The sequence below is a fragment of the Vipera berus genome, assembly GCF_964194415.1.
Source record: "Vipera berus genome assembly, chromosome: 2".
Lineage (NCBI taxonomy): Eukaryota > Metazoa > Chordata > Lepidosauria > Squamata > Viperidae > Vipera > Vipera berus.
In genome coordinates this window covers 50440865-50461342 of record NC_138203.1, presented here as the reverse complement: position 1 = coordinate 50461342, position 20478 = coordinate 50440865, and the positions used below count along the sequence as shown (strand labels likewise).

At 40.9% G+C, this 20478-nt stretch overlaps 1 protein-coding gene across 9 annotated transcripts in view; it reads right to left on the bottom strand.

Annotated features, from left to right (window-relative positions):
- DCP2 (decapping mRNA 2) overlaps positions 1-20478 on the bottom strand; it is a 76804-nt gene that overhangs the window by 54819 nt on the left and 1507 nt on the right. For 6 of the 9 annotated variants that reach the window (XR_014024867.1, XR_014024868.1, XR_014024869.1 and 3 more), the window contains exons 2-10: positions 18435-18586; positions 15311-15438; positions 14675-14773; positions 10489-10641; positions 8730-8842; positions 8492-8602; positions 5088-5220; positions 4489-4605; positions 881-929 (exon numbers count right to left, since the gene is read on the bottom strand). Coding sequence is in view for 3 of the 9 variants with exons in the window: in XM_081315731.1 (XP_081171857.1) it covers positions 881-929; positions 1549-1586; positions 4504-4605; positions 5088-5220; positions 8492-8602; positions 8730-8842; positions 10489-10641; positions 14675-14773; positions 15311-15438; positions 18435-18586 (1078 nt within the window). In the remaining 6 variants the exon portion in view is untranslated. Of the gene's footprint in view, positions 1-880; positions 930-1548; positions 1587-4488; positions 4606-5087; positions 5221-8491; positions 8603-8729; positions 8843-10488; positions 10642-14674; positions 14774-15310; positions 15439-18434; positions 18587-20478 lie in introns of all 9 variants that reach the window. The other 3 variants (XM_081315731.1, XM_081315730.1, XM_081315732.1) reach the window with 3 other exon arrangements.

Genomic DNA, 20478 nt, shown 5'->3' with positions numbered 1-20478 from the left:
ATTTCATATTAAGAAAAGTTCAAATATACAGTATCATATTACTTAGACATTCACTGATTTAAAAATTGGACAGTATGGGAACTACAATCAAATTAGAGTTACACAGTTTTATAGGCTAATAAAACTGGGCACAGTAGGGGCAGCAGATTGGAGAAAGCTACCTTAGGCAAAGCAGATCTAAATGAAAATAGCCTCTGTCCCAAGATTGTGTCCTATTCCTCCTTTAAATCCCAATCTTCCAACTTATTATTAATCTTCAGAATAAGCAGTGACAACACCATAGGTTTGCGACATCTTTAATAAGATGGTGATCATTAACATCAAAAGTATACTGTTACAATAGACATTTTCTCATAACAGTAGCTTGCAGAATTTGTAACCTTGCTCTCAAATAAGAGAACACAAGCATCAACTAAAGCAATGTTAAACTTTACAGCTTTCCTTAGAATTTACACTTTGAAAAGCTATGCTTTTAAAAAAAGAAATTGTAATACTAAAGTACAGTACTCTACTCAGAAACCATTTCAGGCTAATAAAACTGGGTACAGTACTGTAATATACTCTTGAAAACCCTCCCGTATCCTTTTCGTACCCAGCTTTAGCACTATCATAACCACAATTGTTTAAACTACATGACTATACTGTTCATCAGTGCAGGGATTTAGTTTTCCCTGTTCAGCTGTATGGGAAACTCTTATTCAAGCACAATACCTTGGGTAAAACCAAACATTTTGCTAGGTTGGGCACTGTAAATTATAGAGCATTAATCTCAGACATTTAAACTAAGGTACCAAGTTGTCCGCTAATCAACAAGTAATATGAACTATAAATGCTATATACCTTTATTCTGCATCATCTAAAGTGACATAATCACACATACCTGTTTCAAAATTATCTTGAAGTTTTCTTGGATGCTTCTTTTCACATTTCTAGTTAAGAAGATAATCACATTAAACATTTCTCAGAAAATTCTGAGATTTGTGACCCAACCAAGAAATAGAAACATTTTCATTTGTAAACAGAGGATCATTAAATAAATGAAGCATTTGCTTAAATTTAAAACTGGATTATGAGCTTTTATTGTCTGTATCTCCAATTCTGTGTACGAGGCGCCTTCTAAGGGAGTGCTTTTAAGCAAACAAAACTGAAAATAAAGAGCTAATTTGGTCTAGTGGTTAAGGCACCAGGCTAGAAAGCAGAAGACAGTGAGTTCAAGTCCTGCTTTAGCCATGAAAGCCATCTGGGTGACTTTGGGCCAGTCCGTCTCTCAATTAGTACAGGTAGTCCTCGATTTACAAATGGAATGGAGCCTGCCCATTCCATTCGTAACTCAAGAATTTGTGGAAATGAATCTCGTACCTTGAAAGAGATCACTCCCTGCTCGTTAACACATGCGTGGCTTGTTAAATGAACATGAGGCATCTCAGGGTGGGGAAGGCCACGGGGGGGGGAGGGGGCTACTGATGGAACAGGCCCCCCAAGGCCTCTTTGATCCACTAAGATACCTCATCCTTCCCCCTCCCTTCCTGTTGCACCAGACTCACTTACCTTGAAAAGATCCGTCTCCTCTCTGCTGTGATTTCTGCCTTTGAAGGAGAGTAATGGAAGCTTTTGGAGGCCCGTAATATCACGCAAGTTCAGGCACCCATCCTCTTTTGCAGAGAATGAACTCTAGCGATGTTTGCGGTGCCTATCTTCTGCTCCGTTTCTCAGGAGCCCCGTTCCAGGCATACAGAGCTTGCTGTCTCTGTCAGGTTTCCGTTCGAATAAAAAGTGTTTCAGCGCCGATGGAGCGCTTCAAAATGCAAGGATTTTGAAGCGCTCCATTGGCACTGAAACACTCTTTATCCGAACGGAAACCTGACAAGAGACAGTAAGCTCTGTATGCCTGGAATGGGGTGCTTGAGAAACAGAGCCTTCTGCTCCGTTTCTAAGCGCGCACTGGCAGCCATGCAGAGACCTTGGGGAGACTGGAACCTTCGTGTGGCTGCCAATGCACGCTTAGAAACGGAGCACAGGGCTCCGTTTCTCAGGCACTCCATTTCCGGCATACGGAGCTTGCTGTCTCCGTCGGGTCTCCGTTTGGATAAAAAGTTTTCCAGCGCCTCTGGGGCGCTTCGAAACCCAAGCCACTGGCGGTGGCAGCCATCTGAGTGGCCATGATCCCCCCTACCCAGTCAGCCATCCACCCCACCCGATCTACTCCTTGCCTGACCAGCTGGCTGGCACAAATCCTGACCGATCTTCTCCTCACTGACCTCCCCACTCAAGCGGCATTAGCCGCTTGAATTTCTTGGTTCCGTCCAAGTGGAAGAAAGCGGAGATGCAGCGGCAGGATTGCTCTCAAGAAGACCCGGATGCACTGCATGCTCGCGTGCGCCTCTGCTCTTTTCCACTAGGATGGAGCTGAGAAACCCAAGCTGCTGGCGGTGGTGTCAGCAGCCACCTGAGTGGCCATGATCTCCTCTCCCCAACCACCTAGCCACTCTGCCCGACCTACTTGTTGCCTGGCAGGCCGGCTGGCACAAATCCTGACTGCTGTTCTCCTTGTTGTTCTTCCCACTCAAGCGGCTCCGTCCGAGTGGAAAAAAGCAGAGGCGCAGCAGGAGGGTTGCTCTCAATAAGGCTGGCGCACACGAGCGAGCAGCACACGTGGGTCTTCTTGAGAGCAATCCTGCTATTGCGTCTCCACTTTCTTTGTTTTGGACAGAGCCGAGAAACTCAAGCCGCTGCCGCCACTTGAGTAGAAAGAACAACAAGGAGAAGATCGGTCAGGATTCGTGCCAGCCAGCCAGTCAGGCAAAGAGTAGGTTGGGCGGTGGCTGGTTGGGGCTGGGGGATCGTGGCTACTCAGGTGGTTACTGCCGCCGGCAGCTTGGATACAGGTGCAAGGGGCCTGGCTCCACGATGCCTCCCTGCTCAGTTGAAGGCTTTGTTCCTGCCCTCAAACTAAGGCTGGTACACGCAAGCAAACAGCACACCCGGGCAATGGACGGCATTGGTTCCCGCTCCAATTTCACACTTTGTCCCACAGGCATGCAAACAAAGCAAACAAGCCTCCCTCTTTTGTAGAGAATTTGTGTTTGAACTTGCATGATATTGCAGCACCCAGGAGTTTCCATTGTCAGCGCAAAAAACATTTCCAAGCTGACTCTCCTCTCCCCCGAAGGGAAAGAAACCGTGGCAGAGAAGAGACAGATTTTGCAAGGTGAATGTATCTGGCGCGGCAGGAAGAGAAGGGGAAGCAGTTGTGGGGAGTGTGGGGGGGGATAGGGCAAATGTTGCAGAGCCTCTCCAGTCATTTGTAAGGGCGAACAATTGCCGTGGTGCTGCAATATTTGTGATTTTCGGACTTGCTCGTAAACATTAGTGGGCGCTTGTCGCATAACTCTGAACAAGCGTTAAGTGAACACTCGTAACTCAGGGATTACCTAAAATTACCCTTTTATTTTGTTGCTATGCCAATTTTCTACAAGCTCCTAAATCATTGCATCTGTGTTTTTTATTTAAAAGAAAATGAATACTTATTTTTAAATAATTGCCCATCTAGTAATACATTTTAAACACTTAATTCAAGCAAGCACATTTTAATATGCAGTTGCAAGGAGCTAACAAATGCATCACAAATTCTAGAAAATTGCAAAACAAGATTTATTCACTTGCCTGGGAAACAGGATCTAACAGGTATTCTTCAAAATACCGTCTAAATTACATTCCCATGTATCTTTGCTCATTTACTTCTCCCACAATCATAGCTCTCAAGACGTGTCATTTGAAGCCTCACAATTTGCATTGTACTTGTAGCCCTTGTAATCAGAAAGCAACCCTTCCTTTTTAATCTTCCCTTTGCCTCAATCAATCGTGAACTTTCCAATTGCCATTCACTTTTCTTATTCGATGGGGAGGAGGGGGAGGGGGAGGAGGAGTTATTTTCCAGACGACAGATAAGTCATGGCAGACCTACCATAAGCCAAGAACATTTAACCAAATACACTACCAAATAACAAAATTATCCAATAGTATTTCATGCTGCGGGATTCTTTTCCTCACCAGCCTAAAAATAAATTATTCACTAATAATCAATGCCTGTATTTTACACCATTTTAAGCAGCAGCCTAACAAGAAAACTCCCAACAAAACTATCCCAGAAAGACTGCAAGATATTCTCAACGCATCTTACATTCTCAGAGGGTATTAACAGAGCACATTCCCCATTTTTCCTATCAAGCCCAGGTTAAAGGTGGGGTGGTCCTTAAGAGTAGCAATACCCCAAAGCTACCTGTTGAGCACAAAGGCTTTGTTTGCCAACAGATAGAGCTGAATACCCAGGTTTATGTTATGTCACAAGCCATCTCGGCAATCAAAGCACTGAAAAACATTTCCGGAGCCATTGCTGGGGCACCCATTAGACAATGTCACCAACACACAGTGCTTGATGCAAAAATTATTCCCAATTCCAGTTCAAAATGCTTTCCCTTTTGCATTTACCTTTGTGCATCTTACCAAAGTTTGATTCTGCTTGGCTGGCTGACTCTGAACTCCATTTGTTCTCTTTTTTTGATTCGGAGTATCTTGGTACTGCTTTTTGCCATTGCCTCGTGCATTCTAAGCAAGTAACGCAACAACAACAAAAAATGAACAAAGGACAGCTTTCAACTGAAAATAATTAGTTTTAAAATACATTTATCTTCATAACAAAATACATCTAATTTACCAAAGTATGTTTATTTACTTTCATTAATTAATTTGATGCTGCCCAATTCTAAATGAGCCTGAGCAACTAACAACACACCAAAGCAATATAAGAGAGATCAGGAAATAACAGAATCAAACTCAGACAAAAAAGCAAGGTAACAAACCCAGTAAACCCCAAAACATCCCACCAAAAGCCAACATCCAATAAAGGCGGCAGCAATCCCTCTAGCCCACGTATTCTCAGTAGTTCACCAATGAATGTGTTCAGTTTATTTAAAAATATCTTGTTCCATTTAAAAGGCAAGTTCAAGAAATTAAAAAATATGTTTAAAACATATTAAAAGTCAATTCTTACCAAACCTAATCTAACAACAATTTTAATAGAAAGTCACCTTTAGTTTTAAAGCTTCAGGCATATCCAAAAGATTGTTATATGGCTTTTGTTGTTGTAATTGCCTCTGCCTTGTTGATTGGTCTCCCACAGGTGTATCTGTAAACACCTGCTGACTATAATGGAGTTTGGATCTGATTCGTTTAAAAAAAACAACATCTTTTTAGAAAAGTTCAGCAGACAATTATGATCATACAACACAACTGTATTAATAAGACTATTCTATCAAATAATTTAATTTAATTTAATTTATTAATATTTCTATACCGCCCTTCTCCCGAAGGACTCAGGGCGGTGTACAGGGCAAGAATAAAACACAGAAATTTACAAAAGATAAAAGGTAATTAAATACATGCCCAATTAAAGAATACAGTTAATACATACTAAAAACCCCAATAAAAATAGTAAAAACCCCACCAATCCCCCCTCAGGCCAGGCCGGCTTGCTCGAACAAGTATGTTTTCAGATCGCGGCGAAAGGAGCGAAGATCGGGCGCCGTCCGGAGCTCAACCGGTAACTGGTTCCATAGCTCCGGGGCGCCCACAGAGAAGGATCTCCCCCTGGGGGCCACCAGTCGACATTCTCTGACCGGTGGCACCCTGAGGAGGCCCTCTCTGTGGGAACGCACAGGGCGGAGGGAAGTAGACGCCGGCAGCAGGTGTTCCCTAAGGTACTCCGGACCCCTGCCATGTAGGGCTTTAAACACCATTACTAGCACCTTGAATCTCACCCGGAAGACAACTGGTAACCAATGCAGCTCACGGAGCAGAGGTGTGACATGGGAGTATCGGGAGACTCCCAACACAACTCTCGCGGCTGCATTCTGTACCAGTTGGAGCCTCCGGGTGGTCCTCAAGGGAAGCCCCATGTAGAGAGTGTTGCAGTAGTCTAGACAAGAGGTCACGAGCGCGTGAGTGACCGTGCATAAATCATCCCGGCTTAGATAGGGCCGCAACTGGCGCACCAGGCGAACCTGGGCGAAAGCCCCCCTAGTCACAGCCACCATGTGATCTTCCAAGGTGAGCCGTGAATCTAGGAGGACTCCCAAGTTGCGAGCCCTATCTACGGGGGGTAATAATTCACCCCCCATAGAAAGAGATGGAATATCCAAATAAACCCGGGATGAAGGTATGCAAAGCCACTCGGTCTTGTCGGGGTTGAGTTGAAGTCTGTTCCTCCCCATCCAGACCCGAACCGCCTCCAGGCAACGGGACATCACGTTGAGGGCATCACTGGGGTGGTTTGGGGTCGAAAGAAAAAGCTGGGTATCATCAGCATACTGATGATACCCAACTCCAAAGCCACGAATGATCTCACCCAGCGGTTTCATGTAGATGTTGAACAGGAGAGGCGAGAGGACCGACCCCTGAGGAACTCCACAAACGAGAGACCTCGCGGTCGACCTCTGCCCTCCTGTCAACACCGACTGCGAGCGTCCCTGGAGATAGGAGGAGAACCACTGTAAGACCGTGCCTCCCACTCCCAATCCCCTGAGACGCCGCAGCAGGATACCATGGTCGATGGTATCGAAAGCCGCTGAGAGGTCTAATAGGACTAGAACAGAGGAATGACCCCTGTCCCGAGCCCTCCAGAGATCATTCACCAGCGCGACCAATGCCGTCTCCGTGCTGTGCCCGGGCCTGAAACCCGATTGGTACGGGTCTAGATAATCCGCTTCATCCAGGACCAAAGGGAGCTGGTGCGCCACCACACTCTCAACAACCTTCGCAAGAAAGCGAAGGTTGGAGACCGGACGAAAGTTGTTCAATACAGCTGGGTCCAAGGCAGGCTTCTTGAGGAGAGGCCTCACCACCGCCTCTTTCAAGACGGCAGGGAAGCTACCCTCACTCAAAGAAGCTGATATAACTGCTTGGAACCAGCTGCGTGTCCTCTCCCGGGCTGCATAAACCAGCCAGGAAGGGCACGGGTCCAACATGTGGTGGAGCTCAGCCTCCCCATAATCCTGTCCACTTCCTCCGGAGTCACAGAATCCAGCCAATACGGTACACAGTACGCATTCCAAGTGAGGCCTGACCAAAATAGAGTAGAATGAGAAAAATATTTTCCATAATCTGGACTCTTTGCTTCTGTTGGTATGTTTCAAAATGACATTTGCTTTCTTAGCAGCTACATCACATTGCTGGCTCATACTCAATTCATAAATCTACTAAAACACACAAACCTTTTCACATGTACTACTGCCAAGTCAAGTATCTTCCAGTCTATACTCATGCCTTTCTATTTTAGTTTCCAGATGCCTTTTTCCTTGTTAAATTTCACCCTGTTCTTTTTGGCTCACTGTACATTTCATGTGTTTTTGTATCTTCTCTTTCATTTCTAAAGCAGGAGCTACTCCTAGCTTTGTATCACCTGTAGCTTGATAATCTTTCAATGACTCCAACCAGGTAATTAAGAACAATGCTGAACAGAAAGGGCCCAAGACATTGTTCTGAGCAATTCTACTTGATAGTCTGCTCTCCAACTGAATATCATTTTTATTAGTCTCCAAGTACGGTCATTCAGCCAATTATGAATTCAGCCAAAAGCTGTTTCATGTTGGCCTATTCTACCAGGTCATTATTATTTTACATGCTGTAATATAAGTCAGCACGTTACCTAAAAGTAAAGAATATACCTTGACACTGTAAATGTTAATCTTTAATCTTTAATCTTAGTTAATCTTTCATTGACAATGGCTTCAGTATTAAAAGATGCTGATAAATAATACAATTAACACATGGTATATCAGTGAAGGCCACTTAGCTATAGCTATATTCTGCCATGACTCAAAGAAATGATATCCCAAAATGTGAACACAATAATTTGGAGGCTATTATTATTACCACAAAAATATGAATGACCTTTACCTAACATACAGCACGCAGATAAGGATCTCTATAGCTCCATAATACATACAACATAGTCAATTCACAGATGCTCAAATTGGAGAAGCATTTGTTCAAAGACAGGACAACATATTTGTACTGCAGGTATTTCTTTTTAAATTTCTAGAGAATCTAAATGAAAGCTGCCTTTACTGAGTTAACTATATACAGTTAATGCTTTGAATGAAGATAATAGATGGTAGATACAGTAGAGATAGACAGACAGACAGACAATGATGATGCTCTAATGTTGTTATACCAACTCCACAATTTCTCATCGACATGGTAAATAGCTAGGCTAGTTAAGGAATCCTGATTATTATTATTAGTAGTAGTATTTGATAAGCATAAGCAATTATGGCAATCCGAAAATGCAGTGAATCCAACAAGCATCAGGATTGAGAAAGCTGATAAATGATATCAGGTAAATGTCATTAACTATTATTATTCATTTCATTTACAGGGGGGAAAAACACTTGACTTATATTTGAAAGCAAATATCAGTTTTACAATGAATTACCTCTGTTTTTCTATATTGGATTTAGGTGGTGTGCTGCTACTGGCGGATGAGAAGCCATTGTCACTATCTGAAGAGTCTCCATACCGTTGTGAAAGCCAATCTCTTAAGGGTCTGCAAAGTTAACATTAGAATAACAATATTCAGGTTTATGAACCAGGATTTCAAAACCCCACCCTTAAATCCTCAATACAGAAATGGAACATAACAGATTTATTTTCTTCTGTCATTTTGAACATACCTGATGAAAGGAATGGTCATAAAAAACTTGTTAGGTGCCAAGCCTAACTTCGACTTCGGTGTCATGTCATTTCTGTGGCAAGGCAATTTATCAATTGAAAACCATTCAATATTCTGAAACACAGAAAAGAGATTTACTTAACATTTTACAGATATGATAGATAGAAATAAATAATAATTCCCACTAACCTTCTAAACAAGAAATAAAGCATATCTTCAGGAAGCTTTTCTATCGCCAAACAGTAATTTGAATTCTTTATATTGAATCGAGCAAATATTGTAAATACAGATAGCCCTCAGTTAACAACCGGTAATTGGGACTGGCAACTCCATTACTAAACAACGCGGTTATAAAGTGAAAAATCACATGACCACACCAACTTACGACGAATATTCCAGTTGCAGTTTGGCAAATCATCATGGTTGTTAAACACATAATGTGACTTCAACTGGTGACTTCCTGACAGCTTTCCCATTGACTTTTATTATCAGAAGCCAGCCGTTAAAGATTGCAAATGGCAATCATGTGACCAAGGGACACTGACCATCATAATTCTGCAACAGTTGCCAAGCACCTGAATTGTGATCACATGATCACCGGAACACTGTGACAGCTGCAACTTTCAGGACTAGTTGTAAGTTTCCCCGTTCAGCACCACTGTAACTTTGAATGGTCACTGAACAAGTGGTATCTGTAATGTAAAAAAAGGCTGCTACAAAATTATTTCAAAACATTTAGAATCTAAGCAGTCTTGTCTCTTCTTGATGTTCTCCTACCTTCTGTTTGCAAAGCAGAAAGGAGACACTACAACAATTTTCTTCATCTCTAATAAATATGGCTTTATGAAAATAAATGAATAGTCACCCCCAGATTGGACTGCTGAAATGCATTCTAGATGGATCTGCCCTTGGAAGAATATCCAGAAGCTTCAGTTGATGCAGAATGCAATGACATGGACATATGCACCCCTAGAACCGCATATTTTACATTTCTGCTGCACAAGCTACACTGGCTGCCAATTTGCTTCCAGGTCCAATTCAAGATGCTGATTTTAACCTCTAAAGCCCTTCATGCATGGGACTGGGCTATCTGAGTGACACCTCTCCTCAGTCACATCAGCCCACTTCATTAAATCTGGCAGAGAAGGCATGTTGTAGGTGCAATCAGCCAGGGACTTATATTGGGTGGGTCCCAGGTCCCATGGTGCCCGCCATATCGAACATGCTTTCCCCCAAAATTAATTAGCTCCATCCATGTTGACACTGTGGAAGTCCCTCAAGGCCTAATAAAAGTTATCAGGTTTGGGGCTCCCAGGTAATCAGAGACATGGTTTGATGGTTCTATTGTTGAGGTGGCCATTCTTATCCTCTCTCTGCCCAAGGTTTGCATATTCATTTTTATAACATAAAAATATAAAATTCTACATTAAAAAATACGTATCTGCTGTTTTACTCAACTGTTGTATGTCACCCAGAATCACTTTGGTGAGATGGGTACCTATATTTATTAATGATGCACCAGGTAAACAATTAAAGATTTAGTTCAGTGAATCTTGAACCTGGATGAGATTGAAGTACCACTTTATAAGTGGAAATCATTGCCAGCATATTCATTGTGGACCACCTAATATATTTTAGGAAGCTCCATGAATACAAGATATTGGTAGTGGTACCCTTGTTGATGATAGAGGCAGCTAAATTATATCAGGAATAATTTTCTAGTATCTGAGCATTCAATTATAGTTGAAAGGTAGATTTACCCGAATCTCTCTTCTTGTTTTAGGATTAAATTTTGTGTCCTTTGGAATGCCTGGGATGATATACAATCGTGCTTGCTGATCGTTGATTCTTAATTCAATATAGTCATCTTTATTAATATAATCTTTTATATCAAAACCAGTTTCTTCAAATACCTGAAAAGGGATAAGATCAGAATACAATTTATGCAAATATTTTAGGAATAAAGCAATGATTGTTTTAGGTTGAAAAAAATAAGAAATCTGATGCAGACTTTTGCTCTAAAAATTTGGCTTAGTTATATTATCTGACTAAAGTTGTAACTCCTTACTACAGTTTTAAGAAAACAAAAAAGATATATGCAGAACTACTAAAATTATATAATACAAGGATATTTGGAACAGAAACTGAAAATGAATCATACTGTTATTATTAGTGGATTTTTCAAATAATTAGATTTCCAATAGCTAAAGGTATCACTCACACCTCTGCTGGAGGAACGTACCTCTAGTTTTGAATATGCACCTCAAGAATAGCGCAGTGATAATAAGATAATGTAAATGCAGGTAGGCCTTGACTTAGTGAGGCTGGATTTACGGTTGTGTTTCTATGATCATGCAGTAATTTGAGGTGCTCACATGACCAGATCTGATTTTACAATTTTTTGGAACAGTCAATACGCAAATCCAAAGTCACTGATCAACCGTTGCAATCAGAAGTGTGAAGCCATTGTTCTGAATGGGGCTTTTTTGATGGTATTCAGCAAAAAAAATGCCAGAAACCAGCAAAAAGGCATAACAATTTGTGATCATGTGATTACAGGATGCTGCAACTGATCATAAAGGCAAGCTGACTGTCAAGCACCCAAAATACAATCATGCAAGGGGGGGTGGAGTGTTGCACGGCATTTTATAATGGTCATAAATGTTTTATGGGCCATAAAGCACCCAATCCAGGCTTGTCACAATTAAACAGCTGGTCATAAGTTGAGGCCTACCTATAAATAATTAGCAATTCAAATAGCAGATATGTTACATGGGTGTACGGGTGCACCCATAACAGCCTGAATAGTTATGGGACTGCCTGTATGATCTGCTATTAATCTCAACCCTATGGTTGCAATTTATTGCAATAGTCCAAATGTGAAGTGCTTAAGGCATGAATGACTGTGAGAAGGGAATCTCAGTCCAGGCAAGAATGTAATAGGTGCAACCAGACAAATCTGGGCCATAGCTGCTCAGACAGAATTCAGGATCCAGAAGAACTTCCAAATTACGTATTAGGTCTCTCGGACAAAGTGCAACCTTGTCCATAACTAAAGATACCAGAAGACCCCAAAATCCATAACCACTCTGCCTTGCCAGGGTTGAGTTTAAGCTTCCAGGCACCATGACATGATAGCTGGGGGGGGTCAAGATATACAACTAAGTATCATTGGCATATTGAGAGAGACTCTGTCAACAAATGGTTTCATTTCGAACCTTGAGACATTGAATGGGTAAGGCGTCAAAGGGCCAATCTCTTTCTATACCAACACCAACTAGAACTAGTCCAAGAGATAGGAAGAAAAAGACCGTAACACCATGTCTCCCATTCCTAATACCTGGAACTGACACAGAATATCATGATAGATAGTATTAAAGCTGCTAAGAGATTAAGAAGAGGCAAGTTGGTTATACAACCTTTATCAGCATTAACCTTAAAGCCATCCCCATACTATGTCCCAATCTGAAACCTGACTTGACGACCAGGTAATCTGCTTCAGTGGGTTAGGACGCTGAGCTTGTCGATCAGAAGGTTGGCAGTTTGGCGGGTCGAATCCCGAGTGCCACGTAACAGAGAGAGCGCCTGTTACTCGTCCCAGCTTCTGCCAACCTAGCAGTTCAAAAGCACGTAAAAATGCAAGTAGAAAAATAGGGACCACTACGGTGGGAAGGTAACCGCGTTCCGTGCGCCTTTGGCGTCTAGTCATGCCGGCCACATGACCACGAAGACGTCCTCGGACAAACGCTGGCTCTTCGGCTTTCAAACGGAGATGAGCACCGGCCCCTAGAGTCGGAAACGACTAGCACGCATGTGCAGGGGAACCTTTACCTTTATCTTTAAAGCTACAATCTGACCATGATTTAATAATCTAAGAAAGGGAAGGTTGGAGACTAGATGAAAGCTGTCCAACTGTCAGGTCCAGTGATGGCTTCTGGAGAAGGGAAATACTGTCTCTGATTAGACACCACTGCTCGCTCTTGTTACTTAACTCTATATTGAGTCAATCACATACCATCTCCCAGGAAATTTTAATCAACTAGCAGGAGATAACTCTAATAAACAAACACCCTAAAAGACTTGGTAAATTTGGATATTATTTTATCACTTGCAATAATGAAACCTGGAACAGAGAAAGCACAAATGAAGGCACCAGGATCTATTTAATGTAGAAAAGTATAAAAGTATGTTGCATTTACAATACACAATATGCATATTCTATTCCTGAGAAAATATACAGTATTTATGTAGTTTGCTAAGGAGTCAGCACCAACTTTATATTTAATATTATATTTGTATTCTAAAAATCTTTTCAATTAAAAATGCTTGGATGTCAGCAGGATGAATTGCCAAGACTGAGAGTGGGTTGTAACTTAGCCCCAAGGCTGAGGTTTTGCCAGTTGGTCAAGTCCATGACAAGAGCCATAAAGACAGTAAGAATATCCTCAGACTATTGAAGACATGCATTAAACCGACATGCTTGCCTTCCAGTGAAGATTTATAAGGGGCAGAGCTGCTAAGAAAGGAGATTGTTGGTTGATTGGTTGGTGTGGTTGTGCTAGACTGTGTATCGAGAAGCAAGAACTGAAGCTGCTGGAGGAAAGCAGGCACAGTGTTGGAGAAAGAATCCTTGAAAGAAGGGGAAATGTACAGTTGAGGGCCCAATAGAAGCCTGCAGAATCAGTGAGATCCGTAAAGCCGATTGGCTGGCAAAAAGAACTGAAGAAGAGTGGAAAGGACAGACCAAGAATCAGTGCAAATAATGTGACTAAGATGCTGCTTTCCAAGAGACTCAATAGTTATTTTTCCCTCTCTACTTCCTCCTATTTGCTATTGTTGTTGTTAGTTGCGAAGTCGTGTCCGACCCATCGCGACCCTATGGACAATGTTCCTCCAGGCCTTCCTGTCCTCTACCATCTTCTGGAGTCCACTTAAGCTCACGCCTACTGCTTCAGTGACTCCATCCAGCCACCTCATTCTCTGTCGTCCCCTTCTTCTATTGCCCTCAATCTTTCCCAGCATTAGGCTCTTCTCCAGTGAGTCCTTCCTTCTCATTAGGTGGCCAAAGTATTTGAGTTTCAATTTCAGGATCTGGCCTTCTAAAGAGCAGTCAGGGTTGATCTCCTCTAGGACTGACCGGTTTGATCGCCTTGCAGTCCAAGGGACTCGCAGGAGTCTTCTCCAGCACCATAGTTCAAAGGCTTCAATTCTTTGGCGCTCAGCCTTTCTTATGGTCCAGCTTTCACTGCCATACATTGCAACTGGGAAGACCATAGCCTTGACTATACGCACTTTTGTTGACAGGGTGATGTCTCTGCTTTTTAGTGTACTGTCTAGATTTGCCATGGCTTTCCTCCCAAGGAGCAAGCGTCTTTTAATTTCTTGGCTACAGTCCCCATCTGCAGTGATCTTGGAGCCCAGGAAAATAAAATCTGTCACTACCTCCATTTCTTCCCCATCTATTTGCCAGGAATTGAGAGGGCCGGATGCCATGATCTTGGTTTTCTTATTGTTTAGTTTCAACCCAAGTTTTGCACTCTCCTTCTTCACTCGCAACAAGAGGCTCTTTAGTTCCTCTTCACTTTCTGCCATTAGAGTGGTATCATCTGCATATCTTAGGTTGTTGATGTTTCTTCCGGCAATCTTAATTCCAACTATTTGCTATAGAAAAGGCTAAAGAGGTAAAAGTAAAAGTAAAAGTAAAAACACCATTTAAGCTGTCAAAAAGAAGCAATGTAATAAAGCAATTATTAAATATATAAATAAGGGAACAGACAGGTGAAGTAGATGAGGAACTGCAATAAACACTAAAAATGTCCATACGTATGCTATTATTATTTATAAAGCTTCAATTTGGAGAACAGCAATGTATGTTTGTCTGGATGTTTTTATCCCTTTCCTATCTTCTGACAGGAGTATGTCAAACAACATAATAAACAGAATCACCTCTCTGGCAGCACAGTCATGTGGAGCCTCCTCTTTATTCACTTTTCCTTTTGGAAAACCCCAGCCAGATTTTGCTAAATAACCCTGAACCAGTAGCACCTGCAAAACATAAAAATATTCAATCATAATTAAAATGTTATAAGGAAAAAAATCAACTCATGGTAAATAGACACACAGTTAACATTCACAAAGAGTTAGATACTAACTTAAGTAAGTAACACCAGCTGCCTGCAATTAGTGCAGGTTCGAGTCCCACCAGGCTCAAGGTTGACTCAGCCTTCCATCCTTCCGAGGTAGGTAAAGTGAGGACCCAGATTGTTGGAGGCAATTAAGCTGACTTTGTAATAATGCCGCTTGGGGGGTGTATGAAAGCCCTAATAAGCAGGCATATACATAGAATGAAGGCTACTGCTAAGCTTGTAAGCCGCCCTGAGTCTTCGGAGAAGGGCGGGATATAAATGGAATTAAAATAAAAAATAAATAAAAATAAATAAAATGAAATGAAACCGATAACATACATACTTCTATTACAGTGGGGAAATAGATGTGGAAGATCTGCTTTTGCTGATTGCCTTTGAAAGTCAAGAGTTAAATCTGTCAATTCTATTCAACAAAGCTAAAAAGAAAATACCTTACATTTTCAAGGGTCTCGTCAAGAATGATTGCACCATAAGTTGGCACTCCCATTTTGTACTCTTTCCATTCATCTAAAACCTTCTGCACATCTTCGCCTTGAGGGAGTAAAAAAGGGCAATGGCTGAAAAGTATAGGGAGTCAAGGAAATTCATCGACTAAATCACATCTCAAAACTTTAAACCACATTTCTACTGCTTTTCTCTTCCCTTCGGCATGCTGCCTTTAGTAAACATCGTTCTTCTGCTGTCTCGTTTACTGGATAGGATTGAATGTCTATGATCATTAAAAACAATTTGGGAAATCTGGCCAACTGTGGAGTTACTTGCCCTAGTTATCTGTACAAGTTGCAATTTCCTTTAACTCTTTATTTTCCTAAGTACGCCCATGACCCAAATACTTCCAGTTGTATTCTCAAAAGCCCCATGCATTTATCAGCCTTTTATTTACAGTTTACCGAGTTTACTGCAAAAGTAATTTCTGTTGTCTTTCTTTAAAAAAAGAACTCTACATGATTTGTTCTCAACCAACTCTTCAAAATTTCTTTAACAAAGGACATAATGACCAGATTCTCCTGCCACGAGGGAGGGGGGGAAGGGGGCGCACATTTTTTTTTAACAGCCTATCCCCTAGGAGCCATTTTACAATAATTTCAATTCTAGTTTCTCTCATTTTGAGATGCATTCCACAGGGTCAAAATGTTGGGAAACTGTTCTAATGAACCATAAGAACTTTAAAAATCTCAAGACATTCCTTACCAATTTCTAAAACCACTGAGAATTAAGTTGTAAAAAAAGGCAGTTTATGTAATCTGATCAAGTTTATGACATGAAAAAGCTGGCGGGAAACAATTTTAGAGTGGGATATTAAGTGAAGCATCATGTGACTATGATGGACTTTCAATGTCATTTCCCATTCTGTCATTAAGCAAGTCCCTGCAGTTCATGAAACAAAGGATCTCATGACTATGTAATCCTGGAGACACTGTGATGGTCAAAAATGCGAGGACGGGCCATAATGTTACTTTTTCAGTGCTGTTGCTATTTTGAATGGCCAATATACAATTCTTAAGTGAGATTTGCCTTAGTCGCCAATAGTTGCTCCAAAGATACTTTAATAATGCTTTTTGATGAAGCTGATTAGATCAATTTCAGTTTTAAGGAAAAAAATTGTTCTGCTGCCTCTTTTGATGACCCATGACAGTAGAACATAATAGCAAAAGTACAATTTGTAAAAAAAAAATCCTATTCCTTTTTAACAAGTATGTTGCAGAATGTAATGAACTTATGGTTATTGCCTAGTTCTTTGATATTTTTCTACTACTACTACTACTACTACTACTACTACTACTAATAATAATAATAATAATAATAATAATAATAATAATAATAATAATAATAATGCTGGAAGGGACCTTGGAGGTCATCTAGTCCAACCCCTGTATATTTACACAAAAACAATGGGTTTTCAAATTCAAAGGAAATGGGATATTCTGCTACAATTGTTTTCATAAAACGCAAATATATTTAATGGCTGGTATTTGAATAAATATATAAAATAGATAATAAATTATAAAAGTGAAAAGCAGTAAGTTCAAACCAAAAGCAGAAGAACACTCAATGAGCCACCAACCTGGGGAAATAATGCCTTCCCAAATAAAGCACTCCCCCATTAAGCATTTTAATCTGGAATGAATTCCTAGACCAGATTTCCCCAACCTTTGTGGCTTTGCAGATCGGCAGGGGGGGGAGAGAGGGGATGTTTGCTTGTGCAGCGGGCGAGTGCGCACACACGCCCATAGCTCCTTTGCAGCTTTGCAATTTGGTGGGGGAAGGGATGGTTTGCATGCAGCGGGCAAGCTCACACACGTGCATAGCTCCACTTGCATGAGCAGCAGGCACGTGCGCCCGCTTGCGCAAATGGTGCACATGCAGACGCACACTCAACCGCCACTTCCGCAGCCTGGTTCTGAAAAGCTCAAGACCTGGTAGTGAGCCTCAGATCGAGGGCTGGGGACCAATGTCCTAGACTCTCAGGTGGCTAAATGCACCGTTATTTAGTCAGGTGAAATCAGCGTAAGAGATCAGATCACAGAAAATAATAGCTTGATGGATTTGTGATATCCTAAAACGGCTCTTCAACCCCCGGTCCACTACCAGGACTTGAGCCTTTCAGAACAGGGCTGCAAAAATGGTGGCAAGCACACACACACATCTTCACTTGGGTCCCCCAACCTTTGCAGCTTTGTGGACCAGCGGGGGGGTAGAGGGGATGGTTCTGTATGTGCAGCGGGCACACTTGCCAGCCTCCTGCACAGAATTGTCCCCTCTTCCCCCTTCCACGGGTCCACACAGGCAAAAAGGTTGGGGAACTCTGTCCTAAAACATAAGTATTGACTATTAGCTTTATTCAAAATTAATATGCAGTTTCTGAACTTTCAAGTTATAAGACTTCATTTATTTTCTTTCTTACAGCAAGATAACAGTGTGCTATATAAAGCATGAACTTAACACTTAGCAGGATAACAAGTTTTCAGTAGCCTTGGGATACATACTCATCTCCTTTCCTTTCAAAAGCATTACATTTTATGCCAAGACTGTAGAGTGTTGATTGTCTTCATAATGGTTTGTTTCAATTTATACTGTCTAGATGTTACATATATGCAAATATCTTTAATTCTATTTTATAACTATTTATTTTTTAAATGTTCCATTTGTTTTTATCTTTATCCACTTTCCCTTGCTCTTTTGTAGAAATTGACCATGTAATACTTTTCTCTGCCAGCATTCGGCTCATGTTTTTATGAAATTATTTTGATGTTCATGTTTTGTTTCCTGTACATTAAGTTCCAATTTTTAATTTGCATCAATGTTTGTTCTTCGCTACCTTTTACATAATCAGCCAATGCGTGTTTTTTCTTCTGTGACTGTTTGTCTTCATATAAACCCCTGCTTCTATTTCTGCAGTGCACGTATATTATTGGTTTTTTTGTTGTTGTTGTTAAATTTATAAGCTGCAAAATTCCCACCTACCCTGGGTAGTTTGTATATCGTCCCCAATGCAACCTTTTTCCTATCTATGTTTTAATATCATTTGTATGTTTAACAAAATCACATAGAAAGGATATCAGCTTTAGCAAAATCTCTTATCCCACACTGAGGTAATCCTGGTGTGTTCTGCATGTAGAAATCCAAGTAAAACCAATGGGCAAGCTCAATCTGAAAACAGACGCGAATTGCATTGTCTCGTTCTTCACTCGGAATGTGCAAAATAAAACGACTGTCAAAAGTAAAAAATAAATGTAAGAAATAAGTATTTTGTTATTTTCTATGGTTAAAGTACAACATACATGAATCCAATACTTCTATAAAACAAGCCCAAGTTGCAAAACGATTTAAAACTCAGGCAGGCAAGTTTGAGGCACCTGGAAACTATAGTAATGCTGGACAAAATGACAGTGGCTGAGACTAAGATCTGTGATGAGGCATTCCAAAATTTGGTATAAGAACTAATATACCACCAAAACCAAGACTAGTGAAATATGAAGATTCAATTTCTTTAGGTTTAGGAAAACGGTACACAACCGGCAGCCCCACAACCATGTGCGATTCTTTGGTATGCCCTCTGAGACCATTCAGTCCAGTTTAATGTGACAAAAGAGTAAAATAAAATAACTGTTATTATATTTCCTCATCCCACTTCCACACACCTATATATAATCAATTCAAATCACCAAACATACCTAATACTATTGCCTCTTATTTTCCCCACAAAAACAACCGTGAGGTGAGGTGAGTCAGGAGAGTGTGACTGACTCAAAGTCACCTAGCTGCCATTCATTCATTCATTCACAAATTTTATATGGCCATCTAACTCACTCACTGTGACTCCAGGCCTTAGCAACAACAATCCAACCAACTAGCTCACAGGTCTGCAACCCGTGGCTCCGGAGCCACATGCGGCTCTTTCAGCCATCTCCTGCGGCTCCCAGTCCTCTGCCATGTGCAGTCCAAAAAAAAAAAGTGGGACTAAAAAAGTTCAATCAATTCAAATATGCAGGGTAGGTGCATATCTCGCCTTGGCTCCACTCTTCAGTCAAACCCTGTTCTGCACATGTGCGCAAGTACACACATGCACACACATTTTGTGAGGCTCCCAGTTTTTCCTTTTGTGAGGGAACCGGTTCCGAGTGGCTCTTTCACTGTTTCAGGTTGCTGACCCCTGAACTAGCTGATGTACTCCATACCACTGTGGGTCCCCAGGCCAAACAGCAAACTCATGATTTCAGGGCCATTCACGCCTAAGGGAGGCCTAGAGCTTAAGAGTCTTCTGGTTTCTAGGCCAGCACCTTAACTTCAATACCACACTGGCTCCTTATTTTAATGTATAATTTTAAAAATTAATTTGAAGTTACGCTGCTTCAGAATTTTTCTTTGCCTTGCCCCTCCTACTTACTGGGATGTAGCCCATACAAGTGTTTTCCATAGAACAAATAATGTATCTCTTCTATAAGGATAAGCTGTAACAACATTTTGAATTATTTACTGTAAAAACAGGCTATCTTTGAGCTTAACACTGAAAATATATAATATTTAAGAAATTATTCCTGTAACTGAAGAATGAGGGATATGAATGTAATTATTAAACTATTAGAACAAATTATCAAATTAATATTTTGCATTTTTTATCAACTAGGAAAAATTCAGGAGTCTAATAACAAATCAGATCTTGGAAATCTGTAGTCTGTACAATACTGCTCTAATAAGAAAATTTTGGTTTTCCAACATTTTCCTCCATTTTCCTAAACCATCCACTATAAATAGTTTTTTAAAAAGTTATTACCAGTCAGAAGCCAATTTCATTGTAACCAAAAGTTAACTAGACATTCACTATTAATAATGTCAAATGGGAGCATTTACCTATTCCATTTATATGTCACTAAATCTACTAGGGCCACCCAGCATTTTTTAAAATCTTGAAACAGTTCTAAATGGGCTGTCACCTTTTTAAATTACAGCTTCATTAACTAAATGTATTTTCTATACTTACACTTTTTCCAAGAAATTATCTCATGGACCCTAGATGTATTTTTAGATTACATACTTGTATCCAACTAAGAACACCCCAAGAGACATCTCAACTTTTCTCTACCATAAGGCAATTCCTCTTCT